This window comes from Rhyacophila brunnea, unplaced genomic scaffold (assembly GCF_057557595.1).
Source record: "Rhyacophila brunnea isolate RB1 unplaced genomic scaffold, BYU_Rbru_1.0 scaffold_9, whole genome shotgun sequence".
NCBI lineage: Eukaryota > Metazoa > Arthropoda > Insecta > Trichoptera > Rhyacophilidae > Rhyacophila > Rhyacophila brunnea.
This window is the reverse complement of record NW_028233361.1, coordinates 39032503-39047405: the sequence shown is the minus strand read 5'-3', so window position 1 is coordinate 39047405 and position 14903 is coordinate 39032503. Positions and strand designations below refer to the sequence as shown.

The 14903-nt window shown below is 33.3% G+C and overlaps 1 protein-coding gene across 1 annotated transcript in view; it reads left to right on the top strand.

Annotated features, from left to right (window-relative positions):
- The window catches only part of LOC147063616 (uncharacterized), a 257403-nt gene that overhangs the window by 225979 nt on the left and 16521 nt on the right, over positions 1 to 14903 (top strand). Inside the window, exons 9-11 of the mRNA XM_085959431.1 lie at positions 1114 to 1423; positions 2745 to 2969; positions 5731 to 5936. Coding sequence (XP_085815557.1) covers positions 1114 to 1423; positions 2745 to 2969; positions 5731 to 5936 — 741 coding nt within the window. The remainder of the gene's footprint in view (positions 1 to 1113; positions 1424 to 2744; positions 2970 to 5730; positions 5937 to 14903) is intronic.

Below are 14903 nucleotides of genomic sequence, written 5' to 3'. Positions count from 1 at the left end.
TGTATAATAAATTCACCTTTGAATGTATTTATTATTAAATCGTGCAAACACGATAGGTACAATGGTGATTGTTACTGATTGCCCTTTGAGAGTTAATATAGCAAACGGAAAGTTATACAATTTGAAACAAGGGAATCTAAACAATGCCCCACAGTTATACCCCTATGAAATTCAATATTTCAATAGGCTATCTGGATTGTGCTGCAACATTAAACGAGGACATACGCTCTTATATAATATCTAATAACTCAATATTTGCCAAAAATGGGTAAAAAGCATGAATAAAAAATTTCAATATTTACGTGAAACCGATTAAATGATAAAAATGTTTCAACCAAGGAATACAAAAGGTTCTGTATTACTGTAGTATTAATACCTAATGGTGGTTTATCGCGCATACGTTTTTTTCAAAAGGGTATCCAAACTTGTCAGCGCCTCTGACTTGCACACACTCAAGTCAGCCAAAGACTATCCGCATAGGAGGCGAACATAGCCTCTGAGGGGCTCGAAGATTGGGTAAAGCCAGCAGAGCATTCCCACCCGGAGCCAGTCTCGGGTACCGTACATGGAAAGCCCTAAACCAACTGAGACCCATGATAGGGTGCACTCGAGACAACATGGTGAAGTGGGGGTTCTTCGATGACCAAACCTGCGAGTGTGGTAAAATGCAAAGCATGGAGCACCTTCTTTCATGCAAAGCTTTCCCAGTAAACTGCAATTTCGACAATATCCTAAAAGCCGAGGAGAATTAATAGTGTTGCCTTCGCCAACTTCTGGAGCGACACATTGTAGCTATTAAAAAACCGAAACGACGAAGAAGAAGAAGACTCAAGTCAGCTACTGATAATCAACCTAATTGTAATGTAGATACTTGGGTTGAAAGCTAAATTGATAAAAGCGTGTGAAAGATGTGTATTCGATACCCATTCTGCACAAGATTATTTCTGAAAATTTTATGCTAATACGTATGTGACTTTTCAATAATTATGCATTATCATTTGTCTTCATTTTCCCCATATTATGCTTTTCATTATAATAGGTATATAACTTTATCATAATGTCTATACTATACACAGTTTAATTTTCTTTTAACGAGTCATTTAAAATCAACAGGTCCGCAGTGTCATTCTCGGAGTGACATCCCAAGATCCAATCCGCTGGTGCGGCCGTCACGACGCTGCTTCTTCCATAATGGCCTCAGAGTCACTCCGCTTTGTATCTTCGGGGGGATCAGCCCTAATCTCCATCCGCTCTGACCACTCGTCCACCGGAGTTGGTTTCAGTGGCAGGTGGAGGGCTGTGGACGTATCGGCGTGTCCAAGGCAGACGCTGACTGCGAGGCGAGGAGTTGTCAAGAGTCCCAATTATCCGCATTTTATGCTCGCTGGGCTGGAGTGCTCGTATACAATATTGGCACCACCAGGTGGGTTGTGTTTATTTCATTATATACATCAGTATTTGACGGCGCTTTTTAGTGGACTGTATGAAGGGTATGATTTGCATCCTAGGGGGGAGTTATACATGAATTCAATCCAGGTACTAACCTTTGATGTTGATCTGGCGGGTATGCTGGGTTGGCTCCGTGTTCCTGCACTCACACAACTAGTACGGTCACTCTCACGGTTACACTATACTTATGACGGATGGGTGGGTAATGAGTTTATGATTGTTTATGAATTACGGTGATTGATGTGGCATTGGGCGAACCGTAAATTATAATTGAATAACATCTTTGATGACGCTATGGGTCAAACTAGTGCAAGTCTTGACGTTTTATGGTCTGAAGATAACTAAACTTTTACAAACACGGTTGTATAGTCATTCGTTAATTGATTAAAATGCCTGGATGACAACAATTATTGGAGGAGGTGGGTGAGGATTTTGTATAGTATTAGCGCTACCTTAATTGGTCCAAACAGTATTTACTAATCTTATCGTTCTCCACCATTGGTTTAATGCCAAGCTCCGGAACTTTTCCGAAGATTATTAATAACTCGATAAAAATAATAATATTTACGCAAAAAAATCCTTAAAGTCTTGAATTGGAAAAATAAAAATGTGAAAAAATTGTGCAGTTTAATTTGTAAAGAGAAAAGTTGGTTGTCTGATCTGTCGATCTCATTCTGAAAAAAGAAACTTTTCAATCGGCTTGAATTTTTTTTATTTAATTTTCTAACCATTTTCCACAAGTTCAAAACCATTTTCGAAAATTCCAAGGAAACAAAAAAGTGAACTAAAACCTGCATACCACACCTGCACTTGAATCCCAACCGGAATCAAATGAATTTCGATTCTCACTCTATTCTAATATTTTTTCAAAAATAGATTTCTAATACTAATTATGTATAGAATTTGAAAATACATGTGCCAAATATATATAACCACTAAAAAAATACGACACACACCCAGCAAGATTCAACCCCGCGCCCCGGGTTTCGCGCCCATGCACCTTGACGTGTCCTATCTAATTGTGACAGTACTAACACGATAGCAATTTCTAAATTGCACTGTTTTGGCAATCAGTTTTTGTATATTAAATCAAAGTATTAATATTTTACCTTTATTACTATCCGATAACAAGATGCTTGTGAATTATTGTAAAATTAGCTAATATTATTATTTTAATTATTGTGTATAAAAAAATAGTCAAATTATGATTGCAAACTTCCACGGCGATTTCCAAAATATACCACTGTATTGAATTGTGAATTAATTTTCATTTTACTTTGAATATAATTTTCTAGGTAAAAGAATTTGGCTTGAAATAACAGAACACGATATCGACGTAGACTCTACTGCTATCCTGGACGTGGATCTTGGAGGCGAAGAAACGGCGCGCGTCAGACCTTTCTCTACCCCTGGAAGACTTGGAGACGGAGCATTCTTATCTAATAGAGACGTGCTGGTTCTTAGACTGCGGACTGGAGATAGACCTACTGGAACTGGTTTTACGGCTATCTATAAAACTGGTGAGTTTACTGCATTCTAGTAACAATATTATAATATTTATTTGATGCACTATACCAGGGATTAGAGAATAGAAGTGAATGACTTCAAATGGGAGAAACATGGAAAAATTGTAGGCAATAGATGGTCAAAAATATAAATATATAGTTGTAAGATAAGGTGAAGGTAAGAAGGATCTGTTTATAAACAAGGTGAAAACATAACTGCAACAAACCTTCTGATATTTAATTGGTCAAATTGCATTTTTTTTTAAATTTCATTGCAGGTTGATTAAGTTGAGGAAAATATCAAGTGATCTAGTTAAATTAAATTAAACTAGAATTTAAATTAATACTATCACTAATGCATTCGTTAAATATTTAGCTGTCAAAATGGCAAAACCCAAGTTACTCTGATGTCAATGATGTTCCGTCAATAATGAAATAGTTTATATTTTGATCTATATTTAAAATGAATACAATATTTCAGTTGTCTAATCCCATTTTAAAACTTTGAGAGACATGTTATTTAATAACAATTATCATGTTATTTGTTTTTGTCAAAGTTGACGTCTAGAGGGAAAGTAATATTATTATTTAACAACATAGATTTATCGTAACAGCCAACAAATATTCCCTATCTCCAGTACCATGCTATATACATGACAGATAGAAAATTTTGACTAGTCAATGTGGATTTATTTCAACAAAATGTTTTAAATACCTATTATAATCTCGACCTTTTTTTATATAAATTAAATATAAAGGAAGAAAGGGTTTATATCACAAAAGCGACGATTGAAATCTAAATATATATAGTACTAATTAAAAACTGTGGCTTTGGCTTTTATTGCTGGCATATAATATGATAACATCCGAACTAAGAGTGTCTGAAAAGCTTTATATTTCTGCGATCGTATTTTTAGCATTTTGATAAAAGACTATCTTGCGCAAATACCCCCAATACCTTTATAAATAAAGCCTGAATTGCAAAAAGTGGTTAACATTACATTCCAATATTATGATTTTATGATTTACGTTTTTTAATTCATAATGTTTAGGAATTTCTTTGAGAATGTAAACTTTGGAGTAGAAAATAAAAATAACATGAATTTATTAAATTGTTGATGTATAGCCGTCTAATATAACAACATAATTAAACATTATAAGTAATAATATAAGAATAAAATAAATACGTGTTTAACTCTGGCACTGGCTGCGCGACGTGGCTAAATACTAATTACTGTTCTATGTTCACTTGTGTATACGGCGTGACACCAGTCAGTACTCGAAGGTCTGTTCTAACGCGCTCATATAAAATGTAATCTGTTAACTCTGTATATTATTATTCATGAAATTGATAGTAAATAAAGTTAATCATATATATAAAACTAAGTTGATAATTTACGATCCTTAAACGATCCACTATTCCCAACATAAATATATTAAAACTTCAACTGAACTGTTTCTAAATTCATCTTAATTTTTTGTTAATTTATAATCCATTTTGAAAAAAAGAAGACATTCTGGACTGAACCCCTTTTGCACGTTACGCATATTAGAATTTCTCTTCTTCCTGGCCCCTCTTCTGGCCGACTTCATCCAAATCTGTTCAAAACCGTTTTAGATAGGTAGGTAAGATCTTTAAATATAACTCAACATCAGTGGCGAAGGGTGGAGGTAGGGTGTTAAGGTCCGACATAAATAGTCCACAATAAACTTTATCAGTCATACATATTTGTTTTCATTGAACTACGTCTACAATTTAGAGATAGGGTTGGTTAGTTTTTTTAAAAACCAATTAAGCACTGCAAAAACCAAGCTAAAAAGATAATCGTCAAAAACAATTGTCTATCTATAAAACATTTTAAATTATGCCACTACAGTTTACATACTCTTGAATATTTTATATATAGAATAATATTTTTTATCTACTATAGTTTAGACAGGGTGTAATGAATTTAAAAAAAAAAATAACCATCACCATAATGTTATAATAACATGTATTCTTAATTCAATGAAAACAAATAAGTATGCACTATGCCGAATCACCCATAGCATTCCTAAACTATTATGGTTTGGTTTAGGCAAAATTTAATTGCATTATAAAAACTAACCAGCTCCATCTGCAAATTATTGTATTCTTAGTTAAATGAAAACAAGTATGACTGACAAATTTTAGTAAGATTTAACAGCCTATCTCCACCCTTCGCCACTTATCAATACTATCCCTCCGCCTTTCTGAATGTCAGTTTTACATAAGCGTAAAGCATAGCCACACGTTGTTATAATATCTTCGACACCTTAAATCTCGTATCTCATTAAAATTACAGTGTAGAGGTTTCGTTTAACTCTACAAACTGTCATGCTGTTGTATGTGGTCATTGATAGACCACAGACAACAACGCAATGATAATCAAACAGTTGTCTTTCGGCATGTCTACAATGTAGTCGATACGCCCCGCTCGTCCGCGTATCCTTTTAAATTCAAAATTCAATCTACTTAAATCAAGCATTTACTCTGTGTTTATACTAATTTTATTACCACAACAAAAAACCATGAAAATACCATCTCTGTGAGTTATTTATCACATCCCGAAACACTCCTTGTCACGCACACATCCGCAACCTTCAGACAAGATATTCACAACATCGGGTACTGCAAAAGTATCTTCCTATAACCTCCAATAACAGCATATGGGAGTAGGCTGTAGATTAACTTAAATATATATAATTATTAATAACACTTAATTTAAAATATTTATATATTTTATCACATTTGCAGTCGGATTTGCTGTGGAAGAGAGAATCATAGAGCTCGGCAATGCGACACGTGGAACTTTGCTACACGTAAACGGACCCCTACAGCCTCCTGCCACAAGCGACCTTCGAATCAGGCTCGTCGCCCCTCCGGAGCATACCATACTCCTCATCATGTACGGTGTGGTATTCAATGATGGCGAATGTGAACTGGGCAGAGGCAAGATTGAGGTAAAGAAAATGACTCTTAATTTTATTTTTACATCAGGTTATTCGTTCTAATGTCGGTTGCATTTATATTTTTTATGATTCTGGTTCTGTAAGTATTTTTTACATCGTAGATATAATATATAATGTTATTCATGAACAAGGCTCCAACACTTAGTAAAATTGTATGAAACCGGACGTTGATTGCAAAGTATATTTTTTGACCAATTTAAAAATGATTTTAGTAATAATTTTATTGATTTTTATTTTTCAAATATATTCGAGTATTAATAGTTGGTAGCATATCTATCTAACTATTTTTTTTTATTCAACGAATAATTCACAAGACTTAAGAATGTAACATTCTAAGTATACATAATTTTGAAAACACTTCTGAGAAAATATATTACAACCAATAGAAAATATCTTTTTTTGAAAGAGAGTATTAAGAGCCGTTAGTTAAAATTTATCGCAATTAAGTAAGATGCATTTAGCATAGTGGCCTATGTGCATGGGCGCGAAACCCGAGAGATGCAGGTTCGGTTCCTGCGGGATATCTTACTTTTTGAAATATTTATTTATAAATAAAAAAAACTATTAGCAAGTTCAAGTAAGTTACAACAAAAAATCTTGGAGTGATCCGTGACATCGGTATTAATTAAAGCAATACCTACTTTGATTTAAAATACAAAGCCGATCGCCAATAGTAGCTCAATTTGGAAAGCGCTTCATAGAGTATTAAGAGCTACTAGTTAAAAATTTGTCGCTATTAAGTATGACGTCTTTAGCATAGTGGTCTATGTGTATGGGCGCTAAACCCGAGAGATGCAGGTTCGATGTCCGCGGGGTGTTTTTTTTTTCATTTTTTTCAAAAAAAAAATACTTTTTTTATTGGTTATAATATATTTTCTCAGAACATAAGTGTTTTTGTTAAGTGAAAATCATGTATATCTATCTAACTTTATGCGAGCCCCCAACAAAAACAGTTACGTGAGAGTAACGGTTTAAAATAACCAAATTAAGCACTATTTATTTTTCAAATATCTAAAAAGTTAACAAATAATTAATTTTTCGTACTTTTGCCGCCCCCTGAATCCTGCCGCCCAGGTGATTCGCAACCATAGATAACAGACGTATATATATATATATTCGCAACCCAACACTTGCAACCGCTTGACGCGTCTCTGTTCATTACTATGGCTGTCATTTTCAGAAGCACCTGTTTATCGTTTGAGGTAATAACAAAGCAACGTAATGCAATCTCGCATCTGGTTTAGTTCGCTCTGCCTAAATTGCATTCTGAATGAGAGAGCGAGTATCTCTGGCCTATTTGATGCGCTTTTTTATCACGCGGAATTGCATAATAACAATTGATGTTACTGCTTTAAACATTGTTACGTGATGATGAATGTTTTCCGTGTAACTTTGCTCATTAATATAGTGAAGTTGGATATTATATTATTTGCCCTGAAATAAGAATAATAACAATATTTAAAATGTTTAGTAATAATTTATTTAATATCGACTTTGGAAAGAAAAAATGACGTAATCCACATAAATCAAATTTTACAGGAGGCACAAAAACGCGTTTGTAATGGTTTTCGGTCAAAGTTAAAATATAAAGTAGACATAACTTAAACTGCTTAAGTGCATGATAATTGGGTGGTTCACAATAATTATGGATCAAGTCCATCAACATGGATCCTGAGATATTTGGATCTAAAGTTGTCCGTTTGTAAAATTCATGAATGTTTTCACTGTATATACTTACCATACTTTGATAGTACATGTATCAATGTAAATAAATAGTTGAAAAGTATATTCGGGTTTTATTAATATTAGCAAATTCCTCTTTATAGTGCTGAAGGAACTGTCAAAATAGACATAATTCACATTAAATTTGATGTCTTCATTTGATCAATAATAGTATTGCCATTTATGCCAAAAATTGTAGAGCAACGATTGTGATATGAACACACAATATAGAAATCTGTTTTATCTAGCTACTAAAACAAAAAATCGAATTTTATGATCCATAATTATTGTGAACCACCCAATTAATTAATTTTGATTTTATATGCCTAATCTTATATTATTTATTGAGTTAATTAAAAAAAACAACATAAATGATGGTTAAGTCGTTTTTCCCACCTCACTTCGTTCTTTTTTTTAAATGATAGCTAAATTTAGGCAATAAATCGCCATTTGCAGCTTACATCCTTTAAGCACAACGTGTATTTAGTCGTGTACAAATATATATTATGCAATAAAATATATTTTGAAAAAACTGTGGGTTACGCCCTTTTTCCTTTCAATAGTCGATATGTTTAATAACAATTTAATATCTTTAGTAGAGATTTTGTCATAATTTTTGATAGGTATATAATACAATAATAAAGAAATGGTCAAAACACCCGTTTCCATAGTTACCATTATGATAAAATAAATAATGCAACGCCATCTTATAGATGGTTTATGTAGTTCTTTCTTGATAAGATACATTAATTTGTGACTGATCATTAGCGACTATCGTAAGGCAATGCGTTAGGTGCTGGGTTTTCACAACGGAGTTCCGGTTTCGAATCTAGATGAGATCACAATACACCTTGAAGTCTGGGTATTTCTATGATCGTTTCGCTATCACTGCTACCACACTACTGTCATTAATTGATCTCATGACTTATTAATTTAATATCGTTAATCGTAAAATTTAATGTCACTTATCATTAAAATCTAAAATTTTATCAGAATTTGTTTTTATTGGAGTTATTGACTCGTAATTTTGGATAAATTTATATTTTTTGCAATACCATGTCTTTTATGACGGTTTAGTATAGATATTAGTAGTATCATAAAATCGATTGTTTCTCAATCTTATTCTTTTTGGTGGTTCCCTCATAAGGCTCTCCACCCCTCGTGGTCCTATTATTTTCACTTCACTAAAATAATAAACCATCTCAACCTCTCATTTGCATCTTTATATAGGGCTTCAGAATACGTTCTCCACATGTGTCTTATCCATATTAGTAATGACATAACATAATAATATAATATTAATACTTTGGACGCGGAAGACGCACACGGCGCGTAATGACCAGGCGGCCGATCGATGTAATTAACGTGCATTTTAAAGGGGGTAATTAATATCTCATTATATAGTCAACAGCGAAAGCGTTAATACATTTACTGAAGATAAAAATTAACTGGGCTATTATATTATCGTCGGTGTTATGTAAAAAGGGCAGATTAACCAAAATATTATTTTACAGGAGGAAGATTTTTAACTTTTGACATTTATTTGTTAACTACCTGTGGATGATTATAAATGTCTAACAAGTTTATAATAAAGCTTAGAAAGAATACTGTCCTTATAATAGGCTTTATAATATAATATTTTAATAGGTCTAATACGTCACATTCGCTTTTTATTCATAATACTAAGTGGATTATCTTACGATTGTCGTTTTTAAGTACTTTCCTGTGGAGATACAAATTCGCCATTTTTACACAACAAAGCTAGCGAGGTACATATTGGTTTTTCATTAAAATCTCAATTTCGCCAAAATGGTTGATTCGCCTTTTTTACAAAACACCGACGTTATTCATTCGGATCATCATCATCATCAGCCTGAATCTATCCACTGCTGGATGAAGGCCTCTTCAAGCTGCTTCCACTTCTCTCGGTCCTGTGCATTGCGTTGCCACGTACTTCCGCAGAACTTTATCATTTCATTGATCCAGCGGCCTCTAGGTCTACCTTGCGGACGTTTGTACTTCTTGAATACTACTGGATGACTAGATTTATCCAGCGATTGTCTCTTCTTCGAGCTATGTGTCCAGCCCATCTCCATTTACATCCATTATTCATCAAATATACATCAAATATACATTTCATTCGGATAAATATCGTTTATATCCAGTTTACCAATTGTTCTTGCTTAGATCTTTAAAATTCCCTAAATATTTCCTAATTTTTAATTTTTATAAGTCAACTGAGTTTTTTTCTTACACAGTTATTTGACTATTTCCTACCGCCATCTACGGTAGTCTACGGCGTAGAAAGCTGTACGCCAAAAAGAACATAAAAATAGCATAAAGGAAAAAAAACCGAAAAACATTGTTTCTAGTTTTTCTTATTTAATGGATAAATAATTAGTCTATTATTTCACATAATGTAAGTATGTAATTTCATTCATCTAATACTTTATTCATTTTAAAATAATTGAAACGAAAGCAAGCCCAACGTAATACCAGTGTGGCTAATTTGTTTGATGTTTTGGAGCGGTCGAGTTTGCATCACTGAACGCGTACGTCATTCATTATCTATAAGCCAATTAACTATACAATGTCTACTTATGTCGAATAACGTAGGTACCTAATACATAAGGTTATTTAATCAAATATCTATATAAATACAAATATATCGAGCTGCATATTCAGTGTTACCAACTTGGCGTTTTTCTTACCAGATCTAGCATTTTTAGATAGGCGTCTTGCTTGCAAAAACATTCATCCAACGTATGGCGTTTATTATCATTTTTTGATGTTTTAAACAGCTTTAAATGTGCTGAAAATAAGTTAGATATTTAGTTTATTTATTTTCTTATATATTTAATGAAGCTAAGTAGGTACTTGAGAAATAAAACAACACAATGAAACAATAGAAGTATTCTTGGCGTTATAAGATAGTAGGTATCCATATAACCTCAAATAAAGGATTCTTTTGAACTCGCTCCACCATAGGGTCATATTTTAACTAATACGGGGCCCAAACAATCGACCCACTCTCAAGCCGGCTTCTTACTAAGGAATTATAAAGAATTTTTAGTACAGTAACATCCGAAAAGACCCGGGAAGTACGCAAGACGAAGCCCACCAAAGTAGTTTTTACTATTCGCGATGTATGTTAACTTAACTTAGTTGGTTAACCTACCACGCCGAGCCCCTCCTAGACTAGATACCAGTCAGCCCCTACCTTGTGGGAGCCATGGGCATTCCATTCATAATATAACTTTCTTTGGCTTGTTTTTTAAGGGCGTAAGAATGTATTAACTTTAACCCCTAACCCTTTTTAATAAGAAAATAAAAATCAATTTCATAAACGCGTATTGTATTGCAGTTTATAATCATCATATGAATGTATTTGGCAAATGTGTAATTAGTTAGTACCTAAATTAATGTGTTTGTTTGAAAACGAAGTGCCGTTTGTCAATTACATACCACTTAATTCTAAATTGTGTCCAGTTTCCCACCATTGCCACTATATATGACAATATAAAACTACATATCGTCACCTTACTATTAATTAAGACCTCGTAAGTTCGATATTATAAAAAAAATGAAGTTTTTTCGACAAAATTTGAACAAAAAAACATTGTAAATCATATCAAAACCTCCGTCTTCTAGACTAGTATGCTGTCTATCTATCGACAAACTTAAAAAAACTCGTAAGTCTCGTGGTAAAAAAAATATTACGTTTTTTCTTCCCCTCAAAATTCTTCTCAAATAGACTTACGAGATTTTAATAGTAAGGTGACGATATATTATTTAACAATCTTGAAGCAAATAGCACAATATGTTGGGTTGTCCAAAATACCGTATCGCAGCATCGGTCCATTATCCTCGAAAGTGGCAAATTTCCTCGAGAAGTGTTTACCCGCTCTAGAATATCAAATCACTTGTCATAAATCCACTTCCTTTACGCGCCCTTTGCCACCGGAAATACTCTACGCACAATATCCCGCCTTCGATTCGATGATTTTTCATTCAAACTATTCCACCCGCTCGACAAAGTGATTGCAAAAGGATTCGATATCATCTACTCCGGGAGATATAATTTGATTCGTTATTCGTTTACGCGTCGTTGGGATCACAGTGTTAGAAACTTGATAGCTCTATAAATACTTCACCAATAAAAGTTAAATAGCTGAAAAGATCACTAAGTACTTCAAACGATTTTTAATATTTCTTAATCAATAATAAATAAATCATCATTTTTTTTGGTAATATCTATTATCTTAGAGCAGTGCTTCTCAATTTTCATACTACGGCACCCGAAATCAGAAAAAGGAATCCAAGGCTCCCCTCCCCAAAAATTAGTAGTAGTCTTTAGTGAACAACAGTACTTTATTTCTGAATTATTACTCTAGGTACATTTTTAATTAACATAATAGATCATTTCATTTGCTTTCTTATAAAGCAAAATTAAAAAAAAAAACAAAATTTACTTCAAATTTATTACAGCTACAGCCTACAAAAACAATTTAATGAGAGGGGTGTGATTGCATATTTTACATAATAAATCAATATCCGGTACAATGTTTTATTTACTAAAAAATCTAAATAATTTATAAATATTAGTAGATTTTTTATCCATATCGGATAAAATATTGTGATCGCGTGAAAAATCGACCTCAAGATTTTGACTGATTTGTATCATGTATTGTCCAGTGATACATAGATTTTTTCAAATACTGAAATATTTCGCGGCTCCCTGACAGGAGACCCAGGACCCCCTAGGGGGCCGCGCCCCCCAGTTTGAGGAGTACTGTCTTAGAGTATAATTAAACTCAATAGGTAGATTCACCAGACCTTATTTTTTTAGCTCTTCCTTCCAAATATTTTTATTGTCCAGATTCGAAATTGACACCTATTTTGTTCTCTTCTTCGTTATTCCCTCGTGGTAGAGGATTTTAATCACCATGAAATTCAGCCATATTTTGAGCGACCAAAACTTTCCACCTATCTTGTTCCTCTGCTTCATTCAAGGCAGAATAAAGGTTGTCCCCAGTAATATCGATTACTCGGTCTCTCCAGCGCGTCGATGCTTTCCTTTTCTTAGTCTTTATCGCAAGCATACCTGCTTGGTAATTCTCCTTCTCTTTCTCTCTCTTTGAATGAAACTAACATAAAATACACGGGCTTTATCGAAATAGATAGCTACCAATCCATATTGTTATTTAAATAGACGCGCTCTTTAAAGTGATGTCTTTGCCTACCAGAGGCACCTAGCGGAAAAATACGTAGCTTGCAATTTGTGACATTTTTTTAATGATTTACAATTTCAACTGTATTAAGTAGTTAATAAATATGTATCTGAAAACATTACAAAGATTTTTTTTAAGTCAAAGATAAACTTACAATTATTGTAAAAAAAAAATGTTATAAAATGTGAATTTGTCACAGGACCCCAACTTTTTAAAACATAATATATTGTATGGTCATATTTATTATTTAAAATTTAGTTTATTAAGTCTTCTATACCGACTTTAAGAGATTTTTCACTAATTCATAATTTTTATATTTTTAAAATATGTATAACTTGAAATCCTTTTTATTTATATGAAATAATATTGAGGTATAGTCCACATATTAAAGCTCGATTTCAACAATTTAATTGTGACTGCGGACGTAACATTGCCTCACGACGTCGCAAGTTTCGCAGCTATCGTTATATTTTGATCTATGCATCTCGGAATAAGTTTCCACTCGGCTTCGACAAAAGAAAATTGCAAGAAGATTGTGATTGGGAAAACGATCAAAAGAGATCCGTGAAACGATTCGTGCTAATGCACCTAAAATTCATAAAAGTGGGTGAAGCGTATTCCTAAATGGATAGCTCTACATGAAATGTTTTTATTCTTGAGACCGATTATATTTCTCATTGAGCCATGTGTCTAAAATAAATATTATAACCATTGAATACTTCTATCAAAACTCACGTTCTATTCACCAACATACCTTGGTTAACATTGTCTGTTACCAAAAACACTTTTGCTAACTAAGCGTTACCTCTAATAACTATTCTGCCGCGCTTACACAAACTGATTACAAATAATTGCAGAGTTTGGGATTACACTTATTTGCCACACAAAGCTCCTGAAAATTACATCGCAATGAGAATAATTGAAATAGTCGGCCATTTGTTACTACATAAGCTTTTAGATAAACAGTTCAATTGACAAATTATAAATGTGATAATTGCTTCACCACCGATAGTTTAGCCAGAGAAAGAAATGAGTTAAAAAATCGATTACTATACTTTATGACGATTCTGTAAAAACTTTATTTTGGTATTGACGCCTACGATGGCCGCGCGGCTTAAGCGTCAGCCTATAACGTCGTGGGTCCCAGGTTTAAATCCTGGGTCTGGCAAGTACGCATATTGTTTTTCAATTTGTGTAGAGTCAGAGTATGGACCTAATAGGTTGAGCAAGTGGCTAGCATCCATTTCTTGTAAAAACAAAAATTTGTTAATACAAAAACCTCCACTCTGTGGAGGCCCATCTGATCTTATTATGATCGGATATGGTCGATAATTATTTAAGTTTTAAATACCTACTTCATATTTTAAATATTATTTATATTATCATCAGCTTAGATCAGAGTTCAGCAACGTTTTCCCTATAGACGGTGCAATACAACATTGGAAAATTGTTAAGGCCAATTAAAAATATATTAAATTGTCATCATGTCGGAACTATTGGAAATACTCGATAATAACAATCTCTACACTACTTATTAATTAAACTGGTGTTTTCGTGGTAGACATCCATTATTCTACACTACTTGTTAGTTAGAGCCAACCTTCATTTTTGTGTTTCTTAAAAGTCCCTTTCAGCACTTTTCCAAACTGTTCACATCTATATTAATATATAAACCACAGTAAATTTTAATCTAGTGAATATAGAAAATTATCTCGTTATTATATTTAACAATGAAAAAATATCCGGGAAACTGGATGTAATAATGAGAAACGATTAATCAATCCAACACCCACCCCAAGTAATTATGAGAAAATCCATGTTTCACGCGGTGAAGTTCGTTTTATGCATCCCGTTACTTCAATTGTTTTGTATATCGAAAATGGTTTCTGTATAACTTAGGAACTATTGGGAATAGGACAGCTGGGCGCCAGGACAATTAGACGTAGCACTGTCGAATGAACTAAATAGACGTTCGTTACGATTTTATACAGAAAGTAAACAAGGA